The sequence below is a fragment of the Euprymna scolopes genome, chromosome 26, assembly GCF_053919585.1.
Source record: "Euprymna scolopes isolate OS-2025 chromosome 26, ASM5391958v1, whole genome shotgun sequence".
NCBI lineage: Eukaryota > Metazoa > Mollusca > Cephalopoda > Sepiida > Sepiolidae > Euprymna > Euprymna scolopes.
The window spans coordinates 1,166,736-1,193,943 of NC_136507.1; the positions used below are offsets into that span (position 1 = coordinate 1,166,736).

The 27,208-nt window shown below is 33.4% G+C and overlaps 1 protein-coding gene across 1 annotated transcript in view; it reads right to left on the reverse strand.

Moving 5' to 3' along the window:
* LOC145247883 (TATA-binding protein-associated factor 172-like) overlaps nucleotides 1-27,208 on the reverse strand; it is a 303,920-nt gene that overhangs the window by 234,511 nt on the left and 42,201 nt on the right. Inside the window, exons 8-10 of the mRNA XM_080109494.1 lie at nucleotides 11,237-11,406; nucleotides 3,291-3,455; nucleotides 3,043-3,160 (exon numbers count right to left, since the gene is read on the reverse strand). Coding sequence (XP_079965620.1) covers nucleotides 3,043-3,160; nucleotides 3,291-3,455; nucleotides 11,237-11,406 — 453 coding nt within the window. The remainder of the gene's footprint in view (nucleotides 1-3,042; nucleotides 3,161-3,290; nucleotides 3,456-11,236; nucleotides 11,407-27,208) is intronic.

Below are 27,208 nucleotides of genomic sequence, written 5' to 3' on the forward strand. Positions count from 1 at the left end.
AACAATAGAATCGAATGTAAGTGTACCAAAAGAGAAATACGAAAGGTGCAGGTTGTATGAAATGTGATACGTTCCCAAATTATGCTACAATTTATCAAGTGTGTCAAGAGCTACTAAATCTGAGAAGACCTGCCTATTTACTGAGACAGGTTGTAAAATTTTGGATAAATAGAAAATAGTAGCTATAGGTTAAAAAATTAGGAACATGTACTATTTGGATTGCAATGAAATAAAGGAAGCAGCCCATGCAGCAATTACTTGCTTACAGAGTAACACAAAAGAGGATATCAACTTTTGTGGGCCATGTTTGAATGGAAAACATCATCGTTCCTCATTTCCAAAATCTGATGGAAGCTAAGATGCTCAACCTCTCGGAATTGTACATAACGAGGTTTGTAAAAGTGATTTTCAAAATGTAAAATCCAAAATGAAAATTGCATAGGAGAAACAGATTTTTATTGATTTATCACCTCAGTCCAAAATGGAGATGGTAATATTTATGACTGGTAAAGAACATCACCAGTATATGAAATGGAAGGCCGGAAGAGTGTGTAGATAAAAAATGAGTTGATTGGCAGAAATCTCCCTCAGACGAATGGAGGAGGGAATGGGATGCAAAAAAAAACTTCCAAATAACTTCTAGGAAGGTTCATTAGGCAAACGTCAAGAGCTAAATCATATACCAGCTGGTTGAATTGGCAGTGGTTTCTTTGACCAAAGCAAAAGAAATGACTGTCAAAGAGGTGTTGCCCCTGGATTAAAAAAAACAAAATGCAGAACTGAAGCGAACCAAAGTTGAAGAACATATCTGCTAAGGAGATTCTATGCATTAGTCACAATTGTTCTCTCAGTGAAAACATCACTGTTATACTTAATTGGGGATCCGACAAACTGTTGTATCCAGGTCGAAGCCAGGGTGAAGACATTAGTGCAACACCACACAACTGCACTCTTTCTCCTAACCTTGCTAATGACTCTCGTAAAGTTTAATGTAGCCATGAGCTGATAATCCATGTGCAAGAGATGACATTGAAGTTAAGTACTCTGATAGCAAAGTTCTGACAAAAGGAGTACGCAGCAGTTTAAAATAATTGTTGGTGTGGAAATTATGATCGCATTTGATAGGCTGTGTATACAAACCACCATGACACATTTTTGTTTTCTTAAGAAATGAAAATCTGAATTAAATCAAGTGCAACACATTTTGGAGATTTATCTCTGATATATCTCAGTGCTTTAGAAGCAATGGAATAGTTATGCAGGCTAAGTGATTCATCAGAAATTCAAAGTTCTGTGCAGTTACCTTTCTGGAGTAAAAAGTTGTGGAATCAGTTTCAAAATGGTTGCAGATCTGCTTCTAACCTTGACACAAAAGGACTATGTTTGGTTGGTTCAGTAAATTCTACTTTTTAGATTCAAGACTTGTTAATAGTCAGTGATCAGACAAACTTTATTGTTGTTGCCCCACAAATACCATAGTAATGCTATAGAGAGTTTGTGAAGGCTACCAAGCTGCTGGGGCATAATGTCACTATGTTTTCTTAAATCACTGTGCACATGTTGAATCTTAAAACCTTTTTATTAAATCTATAAGTTCATAAGAACAAAAAAAAGTTTTCAAGAGGTTACAGAGAGGTAGATAATGCCTGGGAAAAATAAAAAGGTCCTGAATTGCGAGCACACAACTTGTGAAGATCAGAGAACTGTTGGGTATTAGAAAACTGATACAACTCTATTCACATTGGAGGAGGGGGGGGCAGTGTTGGAAATTATCAATGCAAATATAGGTTTTAATACTGAAAATTGTAAGAGTTGTTCCTCTTGGATCGTGTGAAGGGTTAATTCCGTTTCTTTATACTTTGACGGCGTTTACTCCCCTCTGTCTGTATATAAATGTTCATCTGTATCTCCTCTCTTCGTCTTGAAATGTAAATAAAAGCAGATGATTCTTCATGTTTGTGTGTTAAACAAAAATCATGTTTACATGTTAATTTCTTTTTTGTTGACGTTGTCTTCCACAGTGCGAATCCTACTTAAAACAAACAAGGTATGTTTTATTTGATTCTTAACTCTAATAACTAACCATCAATGCATTGTAATCTATCTCACACATGCATATGAAATATCCATTTCTGTCCCTTTACTTTAAAAACTAAATAAGTGTCAGCATGATATTTTATCAATGGAAAAAAGACAACATGGGCTCACTACACTGATAATTTCAGTGATGACAACGACACATGCATATTTGTGCATACATATTTTTTTCTTACAAAAATTATTTAGTTTAATGTCTGTTTTACATGTGTTGGACAGCTTTTAAAAATTTATTTCCAAACTAAACTATCACCGACTAGATCTTTACTTATCCCTTTCTCTCATATGCTTTTTTATCACTTTCTATGTTTTCTTGGAACTTCTCAAGCCAACTGATCTTTCTATCTCAACATTTTTCAATGTGACCAAGCACTCTCATTTTTCAATGTGACCAAATTAAGGAAGACTCTTGTTTTGCACACATTTTTTAATCTTCCTCTGAGCTCATTAGTTCTAAACCTATTTAAGATCTACATTACACATCCCTTGTATCATTCTCATATCATTTCTCTTCCTGCAACATATATCCCCAACTTTTACTGGTCAAATTTCACTTTTTACACAACATTACACTGCACACATTGAACAGACTCTTCATTTGGTTGACAAAAAATTTATATCTTTTTGCATTTTGAAATTAATATTTTGCCATCTTAATTTATGACAAAAATATTGAGTGCAAATTATGTTTATTATAAAAATATTTTAATTCGAATAATTTGCTTTTCTACTAGAATACCTAGGCATCAATTTCTCTTTTCAAAAAAAAAATTTTGTTTTTGAAAATATGTTTGTATAGCTTGAGCAAAAATTCAAAAAGATTACACACACACACTCAGATATAGCATGACATTACTTTTAACGGATTTATCTGAGAAACTATATTAAGCTGACTTTGTAGTGCTGCATGATTAGATTTTGTATTTATTGTAATAATGAAGTTACTTGAATATTGAAATTTTCTTCTTTTTTGATACAATCCATCAGGGGGCGAATAACAGGATTTAGCTTTTCTGGAAGAATGTTTTGGGTCACTGTTGCCATTGCAAGGCTTGATTGAACCCTAAAAAAAAAAAAAATTATCTTGTTAGAGAAAAAAATTAAAATTAAATAACAGTTTAAAAATAAAAAGATTTGTGGCAAAGGAAATGAATCACATCAATTTGAACAAATAATTAAGAAAATCATTTTACCTAATGTTATAAGTTTGCTGTTCTTGCACAGTTTGAGAAACACATACTTGAAGTTGAGATCGTCTTTCTTCAAATGTTTGTAATGATTTGGGTTTTAAACCAGTTTTGAGTACATCAAAAGCAGATGATGTCAAAGAATAGGCTTGATCCAGAGTTAATATTGCACTAGAAAAAAGTTAAAAGTGTTTATATTTAATGAATTCATAATATTTAGACATATCAAGATTTAAGCAAGATGCAGATAGTACTAGGCAAAATTAGACTATGGCAATTATAAATGTTTTCAGAATAAATGTTTAATGTATTTAGTTTTTCTTTGTTTGAGAATGCCCTATCTTGCCTTATCTTTAGGTAGCATTCACCCCAGATCAGTTAAGCCAGATTTCCAATTAATTCACCACATCTTGCATGACAGATGACCAAACTCGGTGATTCATCGATACTCCAGTTTATGAATTCACCAATACAATGACCTGTAGATTTAGGTAATTGTTAATGTTTTTGGAATAAGTAATGTAAAATGATGAAAGAATTTGATATCATGTTTACATCATCAAAGCTTTAAAAGAACGTTCCTATGTCATAGTCAATGTATAAAAGTTATATATTTGGAGGTTGGTTTAATCTTTAGTGCAAGCGACACTAAAAAATACAACTGCAAATAACTTAGGACTAATACTCAGTCATGGCTGATGAAATGAGAGCCTATTTAACCTATGGATTAAATAAAGTTCCGTCGGAAATTTTGTACAGATTCCCGAGTTCAACAAAAAGATTCCTGGCTCTTACAATAAGATTCCCAAGTTTGACAGAAAGGTTCCTGGATTCAACTAATAGCTTCCCAGGTTTAACAAAAAGATTCTTAAGTTCAACAATAAGATTCCTGATTCACGAGTTTAACAAAAAAAGATTCCTGGGTTCGCCAAAAAAATTCCTTCAACAAAAAGATTTCCAGGGTTGACAAAAAGATTCTCAAGTTTTAGAAAAAGATTCCCAGGTTCAACAAAAAGATTCCTGTGTTCAACAAAAAGATTCCCTGTGTTGACAAAAATTTTTTGAGTTCAACAAAAAAAATTCCTAGTAAAAAAAGCCCCCCACATGCCGAAAATGACTTTTTTTTAAAATTCTTTTTTTCTCTATCTATTAACATCCTAATGAAGAGATTAAGCTAGGTGCAAATGGTTTTTGAAGATAGACCCCTAGTACTGCCGCCCTCTAATAAAAAGATTCTCAGGTTCATTAAAAAGATTCCTGAGTTACACCGAAAAGTTTCTCAAGTTTGACAAAAAGATTTTGAGGTTTTACATTCAGATTCCTGGGTTAACAAAAAAGATTCCTAAGTTTGACAAATAGATTCCTAGGTTGAACAAAAAGATTCAAGAGTTCGCCAAAAAGATTTCCAGGATTGACAAAAAACTTTCTGGATTCGCCAAAAAGATTCCAGAGTTTGACAAAAAGATTTCAACAAAAAGATTCCCAGGTTTGAAAAAAAAATTCTGAGTTCAACAAAAAGATTCCAAGTTGAATAAAAAAATTCCCAAGTTTAACAAAGATTCACACATTTGCCAAAAAGATTCTCAGGTTCAACAAAAAGATTCCCAGGTTTTACAAAATAATTCCTTGGTCCAACAAAGAGATTCCTGAGTTTGACGAAAGAAACTCCAGGTTTAACAAAAAGATTCCCAGGTTTGACAAAAAGATTCCCTGGTCCAATAAAAAAGTTATTGGGTTCACCAAAAAAATTCCCGGTTTAACTAAAAAGATTCCTGGGTTGGCAAAATGATTCACATGGTTTGCGAAAAAGAATCCGAGGTGTGACAAATAGACTCTTGGGTTAAAAAAAAAAGATTCCAAAGTTCTTCAAAAAGGTTTCAAAGTTCAACAAAAAGATTTCAGGGGTCCGCCAAAAATATTCCTGAGTTCAACAAAAAGATTCCCAGGTTTAGTAAAAAGATTCCTGGATTCAACAAAAAGATTTTTGAGTTTTCCCAAAAAATTCCTGTGTTCAGCAAAATTATTTCCAGGTTTGACAAAAAGATTCCAGAGTAAGCCAAAAAGATTCCCAGGTTTTACAAAAAGATTCCAGTATTTGAAAAAAATAATTTCCGGGTTTGCGAAAATAATTCCCAGGTTTGACAAAAAGATTCCCGGTTTTAATGAAAAGATTCTTGGGTTTGATGAAAAGATTCTCGGGTTCGACAAAAAGATTTCTAGGCATGAAGAAAAGATTACTGGGTTCACCAAAAAGATTCTCGAATTCAACAAAAAGATTCACATGTTTGCTAAAAAGATTCCCAGGTTTGACAAAAAGATTCCCAGGTTTGACAAAAAGATTCCCAAGTTTGACAAAAAGATTTCCGGTTTCAACAAAAAGATTCACACATTTGACAAAAAGATTCCTGGGTACGGCAAAAAAATTTCCAGGTGTAAGATAAAGATTACTGGGTTTGCCAAAACAATCCTCAAATCCAAAAGATTCCAGAGTTCAACAAAAAGATTACTGGATTAAACAAAAAGATCCCTAGGATTGACAAAAAGATTCCTGGGTTTAACAAAAAGATTCCAGGGTTCATCAAAAAGATTTCCAGGTGTGCCAAAAAGGTTCCTAAGTTTAACAAAAAGATTTCCAGGTTAGTCAAAATGATTCCTGAATTCAATAAAAAGATTCCCGAGTTCAACAAAAAAATTCCTAGGTTTGACAAAAAGTAGCAATACACATGAAAAAGTTTAAATGGCTTAAAATATTTCAATATTGGTATATATAGAAAGAGCTTGATAAGCTAAGAAAGAATCTTTTTAAATTTTTAAAATCCAATTAAAATCAAGGAAGTTATGACTTTATGCCCTGCGTATTTGGATATTTTCTCCTCTTTAAGACCATATGCGTTTTGTCACATTTTTTGCACTACTTTTTCAGTAAAAATACTATAACTTTGTTAAAACACAATCAATTTGAATCATTCGAGCGTTTTAGGGCAGTTACCCCCCCCCTTTTCCTATGATAGATAAATCCTGGGTGTTTGTTTGTTTTCTAAAAGGCGATTATGCATGGTTTTAAGAGGGTCTTTGTGCAATTATGAGAAGGTGGGGCAGTTGCCACTCTGACTTTGGGTTAATGATAGGGCTAAGGAAAATTATGTGTGAACATCCTGAAAACTTGATAGAAACAAAACAAAAACAATTTTAGAATTTAGAGTGGGGATTGGTTTCACATAAATGTAATATAATTCACCATTTCAAGACGATCCTAGCGTTTTAGAACAGTTGACCAATTTATGTTTTTTTATGGGAGATTAATCATGTGCACGTTTCTTTAAATGTTTTTTATGCTTTTTTTTTTACGCTTATATGAGCTCACAGAGGAAGTTTATTTAGTGGGGAGTTCTGCCACTTGTACTTAGCGTTATTGTTAAGGCTAAAGATTTTAGGAGGAGGCTTGCCACTCGTACCTAGGATTAGACATAGAATTAAGCGAGTTTTTTTTTTAAGAGGGTGTTTTATACCCATTGTGAAACTTTACAAGAATTATGACAAACTGACAAAAATAAATGTTATTTAAAAAAGTGATGTCTCTCTAACAAAAAACATGATGCTTGGAAAAATATCAACTATGTAAATTCTATTTAAATATAAAAAAAGAAACAATTTTTTGCTAAAGCTGACAAATTATTAAAAATTTTGAATTAATGTTATTTTGATTTTTAATTACATTTCATGTCTTTTTCTAGTTTTTATTTTTTAACTGAGCACCTCCTACAAATATTTAAATATTGATTGTATTTTTATTTTATTTTTTTTTTAATAATTGGGTAGATTAGTTTCCATTCGATAATAATTCACTGAAAACATTTTTTAAAGGACGAAAATTAGAAGTGTGTAGCCATTCGTGTACATGAACCAAAACAATCATATTTCGCATTTTCACTTGTTAAAATATTTTAAAATTTACTACTACCCAATTTTTTAAAATATTTGTATGGTTGACAACAAAATAGCTCTAACTAAACATGTAAGAAATTTTTTTATAACCAGATTTTCAATTAAAAAAAATCGATTTGGAATAAAAATAAACAACAAAAACAAAACGTCTGTTTATGCCATGTTATCGCTGCTGCTATCACTAATACTACAGAAGTCTTGATTCAAATTCATAAAGATTTTTTCGGATATTATGTTTTTAAATTGCTACGCACCACTAGAGAAAACACTGTTCAATCATCTTTTTAACGAATAAACATAGTAAAAAGATTGTTTTATTTAATAGTGAGTGTCCGAAGAAAATGTTTTTCAAAGTTTTCAATACTCATCATTTTGAAATCTTTTTTTTAACACAACAAAAAAACGAGTGGTCAAATGAATTTTGGACACTCGAAATTATTAAAAATGACATCTCTTTTGACTAATTTCCAAATTTCATTAAAAAAATTCTTAACAGAAACACAGTACGAGTGTTTACAAATCAGGGAGGGTCGTTACAAAATCTTACTGAAAATGCTGTTTTATGATGTTCACATTTTTATCACTTTATTTGCTTAAAACTCTAAAAATATATAATGTACATTATTATTTACTAATTCATTTAAAAGTATATTTATTTTTGAACAAAACAGTGGTATTTTAAAGACTTAAAGTGCTTTGGTTTTTAAAATATGACTATTTTAGCAGAAACCCATTGAAATCTGTGATTATCCAAAGTGTTTTAATGGCCATGTGTATTGCTACAAAAAGGTTTCCAGATTTGATAAAAAGATTCCCGGATTTAACAAAATGATTCCCGAGTTCAACAAAAACATTCCTGGGTTCGACAAAAAGATTACTGGGTTCGACAAAAAGATTACTGGGTTCGACAAAAAGATTACTAGGTTTTATCAAATAGATTCAAATAAACTGTCTAATGATTTTCCAAGTTTCAAATATCAAGTATTCTTAGATGATCATTTGTTACTTTTCAAAAGGTAGCCACTACAATATTGTTTCGTATTGTGGCTGACAAATCTGCAAAATTATGTTATAGTATCATATTTAGTCACATACTCCTCAGACTTTTACCTTAAAAAACAACATTTTGGACAACTTACTTGGCTCATGTAACTGACATGCTCTTTGAAACAAAAAGGAACAGCAGAGCATGTTCATTTCATGAACCATATAAGTTGTCTAAAATGGTGTTTTTATAAGGTTTTTAAGGGAAAAATCTGATGAGTATGTGACAAAATATGCAGCAATAACATTATTTTGCAGACGTGTTAGTTGCAATATGAAACAATATTGTAATGGCTACCTTGGAAAAATAATAAATGACTAACTGAAAAAAATTGATATTTGGAACTTGGAAAATTATTATATTACATTGTATATACTCTGCAACCCAATAAAAAGGCATTCATTGAACTTGGATTTTTAAAAAATTTATTTTAAAAAATTCTCTTCATTATAAAAAAAAACTATTTATGAGAAAGATTTTTTAATCCATTACGATTGGTATATACAAACTGAATATGGTTCAAATAAATGATTAACCAATATTCATATACATACATACTGACAATATTTCCTCATTGCAGGGAGATAATTTTATTGATTTATTTACCTATAAAAATTTATTCAAAATATTTGATAAATAGCCTCTGTTAAACTTCAGTGGGATTTTTTCAGATTCTAAACTTGAAATAGTTGATCCATGACCCTATCTCTGATCAATTAAATTCAAGATGGCACAAAAGGATGTCTTCTCATACAATCGAATGTATTTAAGGGGAGATCTTTCCTTGGATATCATTTTTTAGTAAATGTTATTAAATCTTTTTAAACACTTAAGACATCCCTTTCCATCCATCTATTATTGTTACATTCGCTGTTTTTTTAGTTGTTTTTATTCACTTTTTCATCAAGTTTCTTCTTTATCTTTTTCCTTGATTTTTTTCCTTCATATTTCCTTCATTCATTTTCCATTCTTTTGTACTCCTTTTTCATCCATATTTCAATTGCATTTTTGTTGAATTTTTCCATTCGTTTATTTATTTACTTTTATTTAGTTTGCATTCATTTGTTTTATCTTTTCATTTGTTATTTTTCATTATTTATTCTGATATATTAATTCACTTCAGACGCCTTTATAAATATTAAATATCTTTTTAATATGTTGTAATGAGGGGAAAGGAAGAATTTAGGAATTTACTGAGATCATTAGTTCTACTCGGCATAGTCCAGGATCAAAAATAGTAAGCATGTAGCATTACTTTTGGTAACTGAAATATATTAATTCTCTTTGGAGTATTATCTTTATCAACATTACAGATCTGAATATGTTGTAATGAAAAGAAGGAAGGAAGTTTTTAGGAATTTACTGCATTTCTTCTACTTGGTATTAGCTGCTACAAAACTATGTAAGATTACAGCATTACTTTTGGTAACTGATATTAACTCTCTTTAGACTTTTTGCGTTTATAAACATTACATATCTTTTTAATATGATGAAATAGAGGAGGGGGTGGGAAAGAAATTAGAAATTTACCAGGACCATTTGTTCTACTCAGTGTTGTTATTATTTCTCTTAATATTTTGATTTTAACCATACTTTTGGTAGTGTGTGAAGGCTTCCTTACAAAAATTACATTATATTTATTACGTGATGAATAGAGGGGGAGGGTAACAGAATTTTTTATTCTACTTGGCATTATCCAGCAAATACATTGTCATTATCAATATCATTTCTCTACATACTTTTATTTTAACCATATTTTTGGCAGTGCTGCGAAGGCCTCCTAACTAACATTACAGTATTTTGTGAGGAAAAAGACAAGAGTTAACAAAACTTTTTTTTAATCTGCATTGTCAGAGAGAAATACAATTGTCATTATTAACATGATTGTATTACATTTGGTAAGTGGGTTGCAGGGGTGGGAGTAACAAAATCTACTTGGAGTTTTCTAAGAGCACTTAATGGCATTTATATCTCTTTAGACTATTTTCATTATCAACATAATTTCTATTTTTATTATTGTGAGGGGAGCAGAATTACCCGGTATTAAGAATATCATTGTGTTTTGTTCTACTTTGCATTGTCAAGGAACAATAAATGTAAAATTACAGTATTTCATTTAAAAGGGATAGCTTTAGCAAATAAATCACATTATTTCTTTTCAATACATAAAAACAGGAGAGAAGATTGGATTGGGTTGAGGTGAAAGAAAGCATTGGGAAGAAGTATGGAAAAATAGGAGAGAGCAAAAGAGAAGATAATGAGATGGCTAACAAGAGCGGGAAAGATAGACGTCTTAATATAAAGATGTTAGATATAATATCTAACAGCATAATCGCATTGACACACCGGTTCTTGTCAGATCACCAAAGTTAAGCAACGCTGAACCTGGTTAGTAACAGATGGGTGACCATTTGAGAATTCTAGGCACTGTATGTGCTCTCCGCTTATCTCAGCATTTGTTTCCAGGCAAGTAACCCTTCCTGGGTGTCCATAGTCTGTCCCTGAAGGAGTGTGTGTGTGTAGATACAATATTTAACTTCTTTTATTTAGCTTTTTATGACTCGGGCAATGCTGTAGCAGTAAAAGAGGAAGTTATTATTACGGGCAATGCTGTAGCAGTAAAAGAGGAAGTTATTATTACAGCTAAAATTTTGGTCAAACTTATCTTCTCACTTCTTTTATGCCTAAGCTTTCTCATTTTCCAGTTTAATTTATTGAAGACATTTAAAAGGTAGATTCACACATTTATCTCAGCATCTTACATTAAATCTAATCAAACTAAAGTTATCTTTGGAAACATTAACTACTGAAAACAATCTATTTTATCATCTACTCAATGTATTGGATACATATTGAACATACACTTTCTACATGTTAGCAAAAAGAAAAAGGATTGTATAACTCAGCTTAATTGTAGACAGTTAAGATAAATTCTAATTAATCAAAATTATTTCTTCTTTACCCAGGAGGAAAAAATTCTTCTACAGCAATGCTTTCTTGTTTAAGTCCAGCTAAGAAATTACGGCATTCAGTTTGCATTCTTGTGAAAGAAACGGTAATTTCGTCAAAATAAATAGATTCACCAAGACAAGCATGGAGTCGATTCTTCAAGCTTTCTGGACAAGAGAACTTCTGAAAATTAAAGAGAAAATTGATGCTTTGAAAGTTTATATGGGAAAGGGGCATAGAACATTCAAACATGAAATGAATATAATTAGCATTTAAATATGAAACAAGCTTTTTTACAACATTGAAAAGGGAGAAGCACATGAAAAAGTGTATAGATGACACAAAACATCAACTCATTTACATCTGTAAAAAAAAAAAAAAAAATTTATACTCCTATAAATGTTTTTTTTTGTGTATTGATATTCATATTAAAAACCCTTTTTTCTATTTATTTAAAATGAAAATACAACTTTATTGTATATGGATCGTGGAAATGCATTCATCTGCAAAAGACCTAGCTAATTTGCATATTTTTTTAAACATTCATTTTAATTAATTTAGGTATCCCAAACCAAAATTTTATTTTCATTACATCTAAAAAAGATTAATGTGGTGATATAGATTTTTGTAAACTATAAACAAAAGTACCAAATTTATTTTGGTAGCTCAATTAGCCATCAAGACTGACTCATTTATGATTGTTCAAAGTTTGTCGGAAAGTTGAAAATTTGCTATCATGGTCCAGAAGCTAAATTTCATAGTATATAACTAAAAATATAAGCTACTAACAAGTAAAAAGTCCTTATAAATGTAATGTCATCTTGTGGTAAATGAAAATTAATACTAATTAAAGCAATAATTATTAGATGAAACTAACCTATACGCTAGGCAAAATCCCACTACCAACGGGAAAAAAGTGCAAATATGACACGGAAATGAAACTTTGACTTCATATCAATTTCATTTCAATAACTAATGTATTGAATCTTCTTAGTATGATTCATAACACATTAGCGATCAAGATAATTTTTTCTTTTAATTATAAATTGATAAAACCACTCAATTGTGGACTAATGAAAAAGCAGTTGAACAGATAATTTGGTAAAAAGGGCAAAAAAGGGTAAAAAAAAAAAAAAAAAAAAACTGAGTCAAAAGTATATGTTACTGAAATTGCTGTAAAAATGTAACCATTGGAGGTAGAAGCTTAAAACTTTGCAACTTTAATAATTTTTGGGTGAGGAATTAAAAAAAATGTTTGCCTTGTTTCTAATAACAAAACTTTTTGCCACAGAAATATTTTTACTTTGGAGAATTTAAACTCGCCAAAAAAGGGCCGATAACAATAAGATTTAGAAATTTGTTATACAAAAAGTCACAAGTCATTTTTTTCAAGCATTGAAAAACTTTCAACTTAAAAAAACAAACAAGAAAGATATTTTATAGGCAGAGGTCTTAATGCAATTCATTTCTTTATTGATTTTCTCTCAGAATTCTTTCATAGGTTTCTGCTATGGTAGATATATCAAGAACACTCCAAATCCTACCATCATTTGAAACTGGCATTACCTCAAAACCCTATCTGTAAACAAATGCTGACTACCTGTGCAATGTCATCTGACAAAGGCCATCAAAAAAAAATCTTTTCTAACTTTGGTTTGCAATAAAATTTTTTATTACAGCACTGGATGCAAATATAACCTCAATGACTTTGCCAATGTAAAAGTTGGTGTCATAGTAGACAGCAACCCATTGTCCTTGATGCTCATAACTGAAGATATCCTGAGATGGTTCTTCATCACAACTGCAGGAGTTATCTGAATGTTCAGCAGATTCAATAAGGGACTTTTTTTTTTTGTTGCTTTGGAATGGAAATGAATTAACTGGATTTCTTCTAAAATAGTCAGAGAAAGCAGTTTCCAGTTGAACTTTATTTCCACTGGTGTTGATTTTGACATCTAACACAACCTTGAGATATCTCAGTTCAAGTTTATCAAAAACACCTGATAGAACATATAGGTCTCGGAGGTACTTCTACAGTTTATTGCAGAAATTTTTTTCGCACACTTGTCGTTAAAATCCGAGGGAGAAATCAGTATTTTAAACTATGACCGAAGCATGAAATAAATAACAAAAAAATTAAACTAGATAATGATTTTTCGGTTTCATTTAAATTAAATTTGTTGTTGACCCTTTAAAGTTGCTTTAATTAAAAAAAATGTTTCATTAAAATTATTTATTTGTTCGTAAATAAATAAACAAAAAAACTATTTTATAAAAATCCAATGTTGCTTCCATTACAAAATTGTTTTATTAAAATATTTTCTTACGCAAACTTTTCGATAAATGTTTTTACAATTACATTTTGATGCAGTAAATGTTATATGGATAAGTGACTTTTTTCTTTAAAATGGTACTACTTTTTTATAGCTAGAGACTCAATATCGCACACACCAAATTTGAAAAACACCATTTTTTTTGTGTAAAAAATAAAGTGGCATTCACCAAAATTAGTGACATAACTTGAAGGAGCCTGAAAAAAAAAAAAACTATTAAAAGACACAAGAAAAAGAATTATATATCTATAAAGCAAAACGATTAAATTTCATTTGAATCAAAACTTTATCAAAATAACCCAAAAAATAAACAAGATATTGCAAGTTGAAGTTAAGGGAAATTTAACTTTATTTACCAGTTTTCGCATCCTAAACAAGGCTAGTTTGGGTACCTAATTAATTCCCAATTAGTTTTTTCAGTTTTCTTATGGGATAATCATCTTTAGTTAACTATTACCTTAAATTATATTCATGCAGATATTCTACATAATTTATACTTGCATAATATTTGCATAAAAAAGTTATAGTAAACACAAATCTCTTTCTATATATATATATATATATATATATATATTTGTTTAAAAACATTTACCTACCAAACTCCTCAGTCAGTTTTTGGTCTACATACATGAAACTTAATCTATAGGATATTCAAACCGATACGAAAGTTTATATTTGGGTTTTAGCCGAAGAAAATCGGTATAAAAGTGTGAAAATTAAAAAAAATGAAAAGTTAAACATGTATAAGGAATGCAAAAGCCACCAATTTTTGTAAATACCTTTACTATTATCTTTTATTCAACATGTATTGACTCCCACTACATCATTCCTTTTGTTTGCATTAATATTGAATGAACCTAACAGAAACTTTGGATGAAATAAGTAGACAACAAAAGAGAGTTTAGTCATTTTCATGATCAATAATTTGGCACCTACAAATAAGATCACCTTGTAATCTTACTTGTAGGTAAACCATATTTTATTGATTCATATTTCTTTCAGATTTTAGATAATGTTACTCATGAGAAAAGAAAATATGCTTCTAGGCCTTCCTCTCAGATTTTAGCTTAGAGTGGCCATCTTTATTGAAATAAGAGTGTCTTTGCACATCATAATAAACCCTGTATATCACTTTATTGCTGGTTAATATTTTTTTAATTTTGAAATTGCTATGAAACGCAAAGTGAAATTTGGTACACTGAAAGAGCCTAACAAGATACCTTATTTCCCTGAGTTTTGTGGAATTTGAACAAATATTTTGAAAGTTATGCTAATTTTTCTATTTTCTGGTAATTTTAAGTGTGTATCACTTTATTTCAAGTGTCTAAAAATGTATATTTTTGGTAATAAAACAATATTCTAACTTCATATTTCTATTTATATAAAATAAACATATCAAATAACAATATTAACCAAAACCAAGAACAAATTTCACATTATTTTGTTTAAGGACATGTTTATTTATCAACATAACTCCCATGCTTCAAAATCGCTTTGAATAGCCTCTTGTCAACTGATGATTTGAGATGAGTTAGGAAACTTCCAAAATCTTCCTCCTTTAACGATTGATTTGCAGTGATGCACCAATGGATGGTTATGAAGGTGACAAATGCTCATTTAAAAATAAAATATAAGACTGGCTTGTCAGTTTGACACCTAGCACTCGAAATTGTCCAATTAGTTCAGCCCAGATTATTCCAGCCCAAAACATGACACCTTCACCTCCCTGTTGACGACGAAATCGATGAGGGATAGGGAATCCAGGAGGACTCCAAACTTTGGCCCACCCATCTGGTTCATCAAGGGTTGCTCTGGCCTCATCGGTGAAAAGAACATTTTCAAAGCTGGTGTTCATGTTTTTCTGAACCCAAGCCAAACGTTTTTCCTCATGAGTTTGGTTTAAAACAGATCTTGCTATGGGCTTAATGTTTCTTGCAATTTTGTTTAAGACATTGCATCGTGTCTTTCTGAACAAGGAAGGTATTTCAGCCTTGTTAAATATAGCAGCATTGTTGCTGCTTGTTTGCTTAATAAATTAACGGCAAATTTTTCTAACATCATGAGCAGAAACTGATTTTCTTGTGTTTTTGTCCTTCCTTGATTTGATGTTTGGATTTTTAATGAATGAAGATAATGTTCTTTGATCTTTTCTAAACTCTTTGGCTAGATCTACGCAGCAACACATTCCTCTCAATTGATCCTTTCTAGGCATTTTAGGAGACCTGCAGTAAAGTGATACACACTTAAAATTACCAGAAAATAGAAAAATTAGTATGATTTGCAAAATATTTGTTCAAATTCCACAAAAATCAGGGAAATAAGGCACCTTGTTATACTCTTCCAGTGTACGAAATTTCACTTCTCTACATTTCATAGCAATTTTAAAACAAAAAAAATATTGACCTGCAATGAAGCGATACACAGATTATATTAAGTGCATCATTTGTTAAGAAATAATCTCTTTGATATATTTGACACAAAATTGTGGCCAAGTGTCTCTTTCGGAACTTCTGATAATCCTACTTGTAAACTCATCTTCATGTATAATCCTTCCATTCTCAGCCATGCAGGATGGTTTATTAACTATAATAGTTTGAGTCTTCCGATACAATGGATCATCAAATGTAATAACAAGAGTTCTGCTGTTATAATTTAATTGTTCAACCAGGAATATTACTATAGAGTAAGATACATGACATATTTGATAAATGGAAGTCAATAGGAGGTAAAAATCACTATACTTACTCTCCCTGAATGATTTCCATTTGTGTACTATTTGTATGAATTTTGACCACCTTGGGTGTGGCCACTGTAGAAATGAAGAAACTGTCCACAAAATATCAAGTAAATATTGGGATTCAGGGAAAATGATCATAAGGTTTAAGATGGGCCATTTCACCAAAAATTATATAGCTTATCTTTGTGATAATTGTAATAATGAATTGTTACTTGTTCAAACCTAAATATTTCATTAGTAATTACTTGATGCTGGGAAATCACAAACAAATTTAGTTGGTATAGATCGCATGAAAGATATATTTATCAAGATTGTCTGCTGCATATGGTATAAACTGACCTTCCATAACAGTGATATTTTGCTGGGTTGCAGAAGCATTTCATTTAAATGTTTTGAACTTCATCATATGAGTAACAACACCCATGTTGTAATTAATCTAAAAAGAAAAAGCCTGCAACCAAAATATATGGCAAACCATAATTGTAAAGGAGTAATCATTATATTTAATTGAATAACTTAAATTATAGCATGCCTTAGTGATGCTTGCTCCTTTTTCCTGTTACAATCATCTGCTAGCAACACTATTAGGGAAAAATGCACAGGTTTCCTTTAAAGTAAGTTCATAGGTGGATGGATAATTTCAGTTAGAGTTATATTTTTTAATTTCATTATTTGCCTGTCCTAAAGTTGGTAATGATCTGTTGGCAATAGATTGCATCTTTGGCATGTAGAGAAGGTGCACTATTTAATGTACTCCTGATTATGTCATTTGAGCAACCTGATCCCCATCATTATATTCAGGCAATTTGGGACTGTCAGTCTGAATTATCTGAAATATTTCTTGCAATATATTTTAAAATAAAAACAAAAATAAATTTAGTCACAACTTTCATGCCAAAAGTTATATTTTGTCGTCCATACCTAAAAATATATTTGCCAAAAATAAACTCTACATTTTTTTTTTTACTATTTTCTCTGGAAAAAAGGACTGCTTACTTCTTACAAAAAAAAAAAAAAAAAAAAAAAAAAATCAGAAAGGAGCTGTTTTCTTCAAAATTTGAATTTTTTTTAACAAAATAACAAATCTGCATAGTAAAACTGTAATTAAAAACGTCTCTGTAAGAAGTGAAAGATTTTTTCAGCCATAAGAGAAAATAGTAAAAAAAAACAAACAAACAAACAAAAAACAGTCAAACATAAAACAGAAACTGTTGGAAAAAAATGTTTATTTTTGTTATGTTATAAATGACAATATAAACAAATTATTTCCTCCAATAATTAAACAGTAGTTTATAGTGAATACTAGATGTTTAAAAGCAAGTTTTAGAAAAAAAATTATAAACTCAAATTTTAAAGAAAACAGTTACTTGCTTTTAAGATTTAAAAATAACATTTTTCTACGAAAAAAAAAAAAAGAAAAGTTTTTTACAGATTTGAGAGGAACACTTAACTCACCCCCCCAAAAAAAACCTGATGAACCTGATGAAAAACCTGATGAACCTAAAAAGATTTAAATAAACTCTTTGATTTAATATAATCTTTACAGTTGACAGGTAGCTTGAATGACAGGCAGAGATTGCATGTATCAATCAGCCAAAGCAAATTTGTTATTCTGTTAAAAAAATTCAAATTTTAAACATAACAGTCACTTATTTTTATTAAAGATTTAGGTGAGCATTTATTTTATATATATTTTTAGGTACAGATTTATTTTATATATATTTTTAGGTATAGATTTATTTTATATATATTTTTAGGTATAGATTTATTTTATATATATTTTTAGGTATAGATTTATTTTATACTAGCATTTCAGCCCGGCGTTGCCCGGGTGTTTGGAGGTGTATGCTGAGCAAAAAAAAAAAAAGAGTAAATTTTTTTTTAATTTGACCCCTATTATGACCCCTTAAAATTTATAGTTTCGGGCTCAAATCACTTTATTAAGTTAGATCCAGGTTCAAGGAACCTATATCTAAAATTTCAAGTGTCTAGACCCAAAATTGTCGGAGGAGTTTGGTAGAGTTCTTAAAGGTCAAATCGTTGAAATTTGACCCCTTAACAGCCAAATTTCTGGCTGACACCCGTCACATCGATTTTCCCAAATCTCAGTACCCGGTATTTCAAATTTCGAGTCTATAGACTAAAAATTGACAGAGTTATTGCGTAGGGAAATGTACACAGACAGACAGACAGACAGGTTCACTTTTATAGATATATAGATATATTTTTAGGTATAGATACAAACAGATATTTACCAAAAATAAACTGTTAGCTGAAAATTGTGACTAAATCCATTTTAATTTTTATTTTTAACTAGCGTTGGTGCCCGGCATTGCCTGGGTATTTGTTTGGAAAAAAAAAAAGTGGTAGTAGGCAGGCAGGCTTGAACCCGTGATGTGAAGGCGGAAAAGAAAGTGAAAGAAAAGCCGACATCTTACCGTTACACCATGACGCGAGAGGAAGGGTAAAGCGTTCAAATTCATTGATGTCATTCAAAAAGTTGACTTGAAGTGAATAAGTTAAGAATCATGCACGTGCAGAAATGAAGGTTGGCTGTAGGCCAGTTTCTGCCGTATTTTGCTTCCCCACGATGTTGGGGAAAATCAGCTCCTTCGAAAAAGGAGGAACTCTCCAAATGAATAGGAATTGTTTGATATGAAGGGTTTCCCCAACATTAATGAAAGCTAATTGCGTTTCTGGAGGTCCCGGCCAGAAAGCCTACTTTGCTCTGATTAATTTTTCTTTTATACAAAAAAGACGAACAAACATGCAAAAGGACGGAATAGAGGAAATTTTTAAAAGTCAATCAAAATAAATGTAGAGATGATGTCCGTTTCTAAATCGCAGATATTATAATCTAGGGAGTATGAGGAAAGTTCTAAAAAATAGTAACGTGGTCGAGACCCCCCCCCCCCCCAGCTTTTTTTTGGACGTACAAAAGCGCACACGCCACCACTTTTGCCTTTTTTATATTATTACATACGGGCCGGGGCAATATTTAGATATAACAATAAAATGCAAACACAGGGATATGGATGGGCATTTATGGATAGCAAACGCTTATCATAGGCAGATAAATCTTCTGCATTAGGGGTATGTTCATAGGTCCCAGATTGGGTTCAATTTTCCTTTTTTATACAAAAAAGGTTTGAAACAAATAAAACAATTATTTTCTGTGAGACAGGTGGATACAAAATAAACACAAAAACCGAACACAATAAGATTTGCAAGAGATAACGAAACAAACACTTTCAAATCATATAAAACTAAATTTATTAATGATAAGGGGAAAGAAAGATTTAACAAAAACAAATATATTCAAAGCTAATGGGATTGGGGAATATTTTTAACATACTAACTGAAACAGAATCCTATAACAGAAGGACAAAAGGTATATGGCAGCAACCGGTCCACACGAGGAAAAGTCCAGCTCGACAGAGAAAGAAAGTAAAGTTTTTTTGGTTTTTTTTGCACTTACAGTTCAATTCTTTTCTTTTGACAATTTGCAATTGCTACAGTTAATCCAAATAAATTCTATTGTGAGGGAAGAAAGTTTCAATCACCAAATCCAGTCTTTCAACGCCGTGCGACACATTTCAGCTCCGCGTGAGAGACATAAGTTCTGAACGATGACTTTGCAGATATTTTTGATTTCTTTTCTTTTTAAACATGCCTGTCGGCATCCGTTTTGGGTTATCCAAAATAGCTTTATCGAGGGATTAATTTATATATCTTTTTTTTCCTCCGTCTTTGCCAACTTCGGAAATGTGACATCGCTTTGGTTATCTAGAAACACGTTTTACGTGGTCGGACTTTTGGTCAAAACTACTTGCACACGAGAGAATTATTTTTTTCTTTATTTGTTTCACCCCTTGATTCTAAAAATAGAATTGACAAAATCGTATTCTGATTCCTTTCTGCTTCTTGGGGCAACGAGGTCACCATGTGCGCTGAATGAGGGACGACCTGTCACTTGCCTTCATATTGGAGGAGGTGGGAGGTGTTTGGTGCTAACGTCAATCGAACGTTTTTCAACTCCCTCGTTCTGTTTCTCTCTCTTCTTCTCTTTCTCTTCCTTTCTCTCTCTCTCTCTCTCTCCGTGGGTGATGAAATCCGTAGTGGGTTTTTCTCTGCTTCCGAAATCAGATTGCAATGTAGTAACTGTTCCGCCGTCACACGTCACTCTCTCTGTCCTTGGCCAGAGAAAGAGAATCTTCAGACTGATTTTAACACTGGGTTTTGGTGGATTCTCGTTCAGTTAGAATATGCCAATCAAATATCTAATATATATTGCTAACAGAATAATAAAACAGTATTTGATGTCGAGGTGGCTGTTTGTAACAGCAAGAAATATTTCAGATACTTTAGGCTGATAGGCCGAGACTACCTAAATATAATGATGGTTGTTTAAATGAGATGCCTAGAGATTGAATAGAGAATAAGCAGCAGCAACCAGTGATTGTACCATAATCTGGCATCGATAAATATTAAAACTGTAGAGAATAATTTCTCTGACTCATCATTTCAGGATTTACATATTTTGTGTATCTTGTTATCAAATGTTAATGTTGTCCCACCCTGATTTGTTCACCTTTCTAAAAAGCAATCATTGTAGAAATCAGAAGTTGATATTTGAGATCATAACCAAGTATGTTCCACAAATCCCAAAATCTTCAACATGAAATATCTCAAAAAAGAAAACACGTATAAACCTAGAACCCCATCCTCCAACATAGACCCCTACTACCATGTCTCCTTCTCCAACATCAAGGGTCTACGTTCTAACCTTCCAGAGGTTGAAACCCAATTACAGGAGACTAAACCTGCCATATTCTAAGCGAAACTGGAATAGGGCCAACCACCTCCCTAAATGAGTTCATAATTAAAGGATACTCTAACTTAACATCTAAATCTGACCCCCAAGATCGCCACGGGCATGGAATATGTGCCAACATTAAAGATGGCTTCCCGTGTAGCAGGAATATCTCCAGAGAAGACCCTAATCTACCTTATATATGCTTCCGGGTTGCACTTTATTTATATTTGCCCTCTATCGGCCCCACAACAGCTGAGTTACTGTCTTTAAGAGTATATAAGAGAAAATTGACCACATCCTGTCTGCTTACTTCGGCTAACATTCACATTTGCGGTGACTTCAATGTCCATAATGTGGAATAGCTGACCCACTCAAATAAGACTGTCATGATTTTGTCATTGCCTATGACCTCACTCAGATTGTTCGCGAGCCCACCCGTGTGCTTGATACTACCGGTCAGTACGCAAGCCTTCTAGACCTTTTTCTATCCACTTCCCCTGAGCTATGCTCATGTTCCGTCCTATCTCCCCTGGGATCCTCCGACCACTGAGTTGTATCAGTTAAGATAAAAATGAAATATAATAAATCTACAGACGTACCTCTCCACCGTACTGTATACTCTATGACCACTGGGATAGCTTCCGTACATTCGTATCTGATCTACCTCTCCATTCCATGTTTAAAAAGGATGTGTTCTCTATAGTATCAGACCTGACCGAATGGTTACTTGTAGGCATAGCTCAATTCATACCATCCAAAAAATTCCAACAAAAACCTAACAGCCAGCCATGGTTCTCCCCTGAATGTGCTGCTGCCATCGCACACAGAAATCACTTTTTCCATAGCTACCAACGTAATAGATGCACTGAAACTAAAGCTGCTTTCAGGACTGCCAGCAACCACTGTAAAAGAGTAATAAAAAATGCAAGAGAGCTATATGCTCAATCCGTTAAATCCAAAGTAGCTGAGCAGCAGCTTAGTTCCCACCAGTTCTGGCAAATAGGAAATAGGATCCTGAACAGAAACGTGCGTTCTATCCCAACCATTATCAATGGACCAGAGGTCATCTCGACAGCATCCGACAAGGCCAAACTATTTGCCAAGAACTTTGCGGCAAATTCTACCCTGTGCGACAAAGGCCATTATTTCCTCCTATAACAGACAACACGCTATGCAACATACAAATATCTGTGCATGAGGTCGCCAAGCTAATCAAGAACCTTGACTCCAGTAAAGCAACTGATCCTGACGCTATTCCAGTTATAGTGTTAAATAAATTACAACCAGAACTTGCCCCCATACTTACCAAACTGCTTAAGCGTTGCCTTAAGAAGTGCTTCCCAACACCCTGGAAAACCTCATCAGTATGCCCTGTATTTAAGAATTCAGGTGATAAGTCATCTCCCTCTCAGTACAGACCAATAAGTCTCCTGTGTGTCATGAGTAAGTTGCTGGAATCCACAATAAATAGAGAAGTAGTCAACCACCTCAGCAAAAATAACCTTCTTAGCGACACGCAATATGGTTTCTGTTCTGCTAGATCTACAGTAGATGTGCTAATGGTTATATCTCATAGGATTAGCAAATCTCTTGATAAAGGCTTCATTTCAAGGGCAATTGCTCTTGACATATCAAAGGCCTTCGATAAGGTTTGGCATAAAGGCCTACTACACAAGATTTCCAGCTACGGTATAACTGGAAATGTTTTCTTGATCATTAAATCATTTCTCTCTGATAGGCTCATAAGAGTAGTGGTTGATGGGAAGAAATCAGAGGCCCACAGTATTAATGCTGGTCCCTCAGGGGTCCATACTGGGCCCAACTCTCTTCCTGATCTACATCAATGATCTCTCAAAACACATACTAAAATCTTTCATTGACATCTATGCTGATGACACGACTATCTATGGCAACACATCAAAGACCGTAAATGATGATGTTCTCTCTGATTCTCTCTCCTCTGATCTTGAGCGCGTGGTACAGTGGGAGAAGAGGTGGCTGGTTACCTTTAATGCATCTAAGACCAAGCTCCGATCTCTACATCATAAACGCTCTGATCCCCATCTGGCATCAATTGAAATGGATGGCTCTCGTCTAGGGGAGGCCCCATGTTTTGATAAACTTCTGGGTTTGACCTTTACTCCTGATCTTAAATGGAACACATGCATCAAATCTGTGGCCAAGGTCGCTGGGAAAATGGTGGGATCCTTCTACCGCCCCAGAATATATCTCACTAATGATGCAATTCTCTATCTATAAAAGCCAAGTACGTCCAAGGATGGAGTACTGCTGCTACATCTGGGCAGGAGCTGCTAAAAACAGCCTATCCTGCCTTGACAAAAGTACAAAATAGACTTCGAGTAGACTTTGAGTACAAAATAGACTTTGTGATTTAGTGGGGGATGCCCCTTTCTCTTCCCTGAAACCTCTTTCCCACAGAAGAGACGTAACGAGCCTATCTTTATTCTATCGTTATTTCCATGGCAAGTGCTCGTCTGAGCTCCATTCTCTGGTCCCCTCTCGCCAATCTTTTTCAAAAAAAACCCGACTAGCTGAAACCACCGTCAATAATTTTCCCCACTCCTTATCTGTGCCTAAATCAAAACGTACATTCCATGAACAAAGCTTCTTTCTTAGAACTGCACGCTTGCGGAACTCTTTTCCGCTTGCCTGTTTCCCTCCCCACTTCAAACTGGATATCTTCAAGTCCAACACAAACAAATTCCTGATCAACCGCCCCCTTAAGTAATGACACTTTATCAATTCTCCAATACTACACTATCCCATTGATTACTGTACACACAATAACCCGTGGCCCTTGGGCCTTGATAAGTGGTGAACTCCATGAAAACAAAACAAAAAAAAAACCTACAATTAAATGTTAATATAGTGACCCACATACTTATCTACTTTCATGATGATAAAGTAACATCGTTTTCTACTGATATTATGAACACATTACTAAACTACTTCCACATTCATCATATGCTTCATTGATTGTCATTTTCTTTTTGGGTATTCATACAGACAGCATTACAAACAATGCACATGTCTCTAGTATTAGACATTATTCAATTTGTAACAAAAAAGAAATTGACAGTAAAACCCAACAGTGTATAATAAATTAGAAATTGATTTCATTAAGTTATTCCAAACTTTTGACCTATGTTCTATAGAATTCTTAGTTATTTCGCATATTTACTGATTCAAACTGAAAATTCAAGAGTAAACAGTGTTAATTTCAAATTACTTTGCTTTACTTTGTATTAATTATTTAATTTAATTATATTTAGACAAGCAAGGATATCCGGCATTGCTCGGGTCCACAAATAATAAATAGAAGAAATGAAGTTCTGTTTGAACATACCTATTTTTTTTTTTAATGACATTTTCACCCTAAACAAGGCACAGAGCCACTTTGCTGTAGGAGGCTACTATCAGTGACATAAGTTGCAGGGATACTATGTAGGGAGTTGAGCAACAAGATGCCTGTTCACATTACACTTGAACTTCTGCATGTCAGTAAAGTTGGGGAAACAGGAACCCAGAAGCGAATTCCAAAGTCTAGCAGTTCTGAGGAAGAAACTATTAGAGTAGAAGGCTTTCTTACATCTAGGCATCTCTACTGCTTGTCGGCTTTGTTGGAGGTATATACATCGAGAGGGTACAAGGGTTTGTAGTTTGTCGGGCAGTAACCATTAAAATACTTGTAAAATAGGTAGAGGGATGCAACATTTCGTCGATGGGACAGAGGTTGAAGCTTAGATGATAGTTCAGGACCCATCAGATTGGCAACTCTCTTTTGAACCCTGCCCAGGAGTGAGAGACTAGTAGCAGATACACCAATCCAAATTTGACAACAATACTCCATACATGGGCGAATGATAGCATTATAGAGGTACAGGATAATTTCAGACATAAGTTACTTTCTAGCACGGTAGAGAGAGCCCATCTTCTTTGCAGCAGTCTTAGCAATGTTCTTGATGTTTCTGATCCAACTCATGTTTCCTGTGAACATTATGCCAAGATAACGTTATAATGAAGTACTTTCAGGTAATGTATATTTAGCCATAGCTATTGGTAGCCGAGAAGATTTCTTGCAATTATTACAGGAAACAAGTTTAGTTTTGGCAGCATTGAACGTTACCATCCATTTTTGATTCCATTCCACTACAGACAGGAGCCATGCCTCTAAGTTTTCAGCGATTGTCTTGGATATGTGTTCATTTGTTTTCCCCTCATGCCTGTTATAGAGCATAGTGTTGTCAGCAAATATACCCATCTCAGAGACAATTTTATCAGAGAGGTCATTTATGAATATCTGGAATAATTAAGGTCAAAGGATTGACTCCTGAGGTACACCCACATTTATAATATATTGTTTAGACATATAACCATCGAGGACAACCTGGATTCTTCTCTTATTTAAGAAAGAATTTAGTTATGTTAAGTATTTGATAGGACCTGATTTTCATGAGAAGACCATTGTGCCATACCGTGTCAAAAGCCGTAGATATATCTAGGGCAACTGCCCTCCCCTGCCTTATCCAGCATATGGATACTGCAATGAAAACAGGATTCCGTCGAGTAATTTTTATTCAATTAAGAATCTTACTACTCGTTTATTTGACAATAGCTTTTATAGCTTGGATTATCAAAGAGGAGAGAATCCGTATTTACAACATTCTTCCCCACCAAATTTCTCACTGATAGGGAAGAAAGCCCTTTAATGGACACGTCCTTACGAGCTCGCAGTGGCCACCTCGGCAGTCAGATTCATGGTCAGAGTACTCAAACAGGGAGGTTCTTCAGTGTGAGTCTGTCTATGGACTCTAAAATACCTCGCTCTGAAATGTTTCCTTCTCAGAGAAGCCTGCTGTTCCACGTCAGAGTAAGTCTCTGGATGAACAGGGTTTTTTGGTGCTAGTCTTTAATCTGTCAGGGATTCAGGTGTTAGTCCATCTGAAGTGTCTGACGGAGCCTCAACAGAGACAGTGTCATTAGACGATGTGTCAGGAGCAATTTCAGTGCTATGATGTTCCGGAGGGGCTTCAGTGTCAGAGGAAGGCTGTCTGTCCTTAGGGGCTGTCTCCAGTCCTGGTACATCTCTGGGGAGGTCTCTGAAAGATACATTAGACTCTCTACCATCTGCATGTCTTACTAGAGCATACTGGGGGTTCGCCTCTATGAGCTCTATCTCATCCACCAAAGGATTGTTCTTGGTGTAACGTGCATGTCGTCTTAGAAACACATTATCAGATCAAGAGAGTCAAGATGGAAGCAAAGCTCCCACCGAACTCTGTCGCTGAAAAGGTGTGGGGATGCATTCGTGGCAGTACACAATAGAGATCAAATGGCATATAATGCGATAAGGAGATTTTCCCAATTATCAATTAAACATCCGTTATTTGATGCAACCAATTGAACGGGTTTCCAAATAATGTTGTTATATCTTGCGCGTTCGGTTGTAGGGAGTTGGGTTAGGGTTTATAGCTACTCTTCATTCCTGTGGAAATTGTCAAAGCTACTCTGACATGAAAGAATCCCCTTCGGTCAAAATGTATATAGACAGGGACTCTAAATACAAATAGTGAACAAAGGCATTGTATAATTGCAGTAGCCGATATATCTGAGCAAGGGAAGGCAAAAGGAATCTGTGAATATTCGTCAACAATAGTTAATATATATTGGTTCTTTGTTTTGCTTGGTAGCGGTCCTTTAAAATCAAGATTGAGTCTTTCAAACAGTTGTGTTGCTTTCATTAAAACGCCAGGCTTTATTTTAGCACATGTTTGGCAGGAATTTGTAATTCTTTTTACCTTCTCAACTGAGAAAGGCAAGTTTCTACACCTCACAGCATGAACCATTCAAATAATGCCCGGGTGACAGAGATTGTTATGTAGCATTTTAAAAGCGGCAGTGACCGATTGTTCTTGAAGCTTCGTTGGACTATAGCGAAGAGGAAGGGAGGGCGAACAGTAGGAACAGATTGACTTAGCGCATCGCCCACAGTGTTTGACTGTAAATAAGAACTAGACTGCTTTATAGCACATTCGAAGGTATAGGCTTGCTTGTAAGCTGTTTTAAATGTAAAGGTCT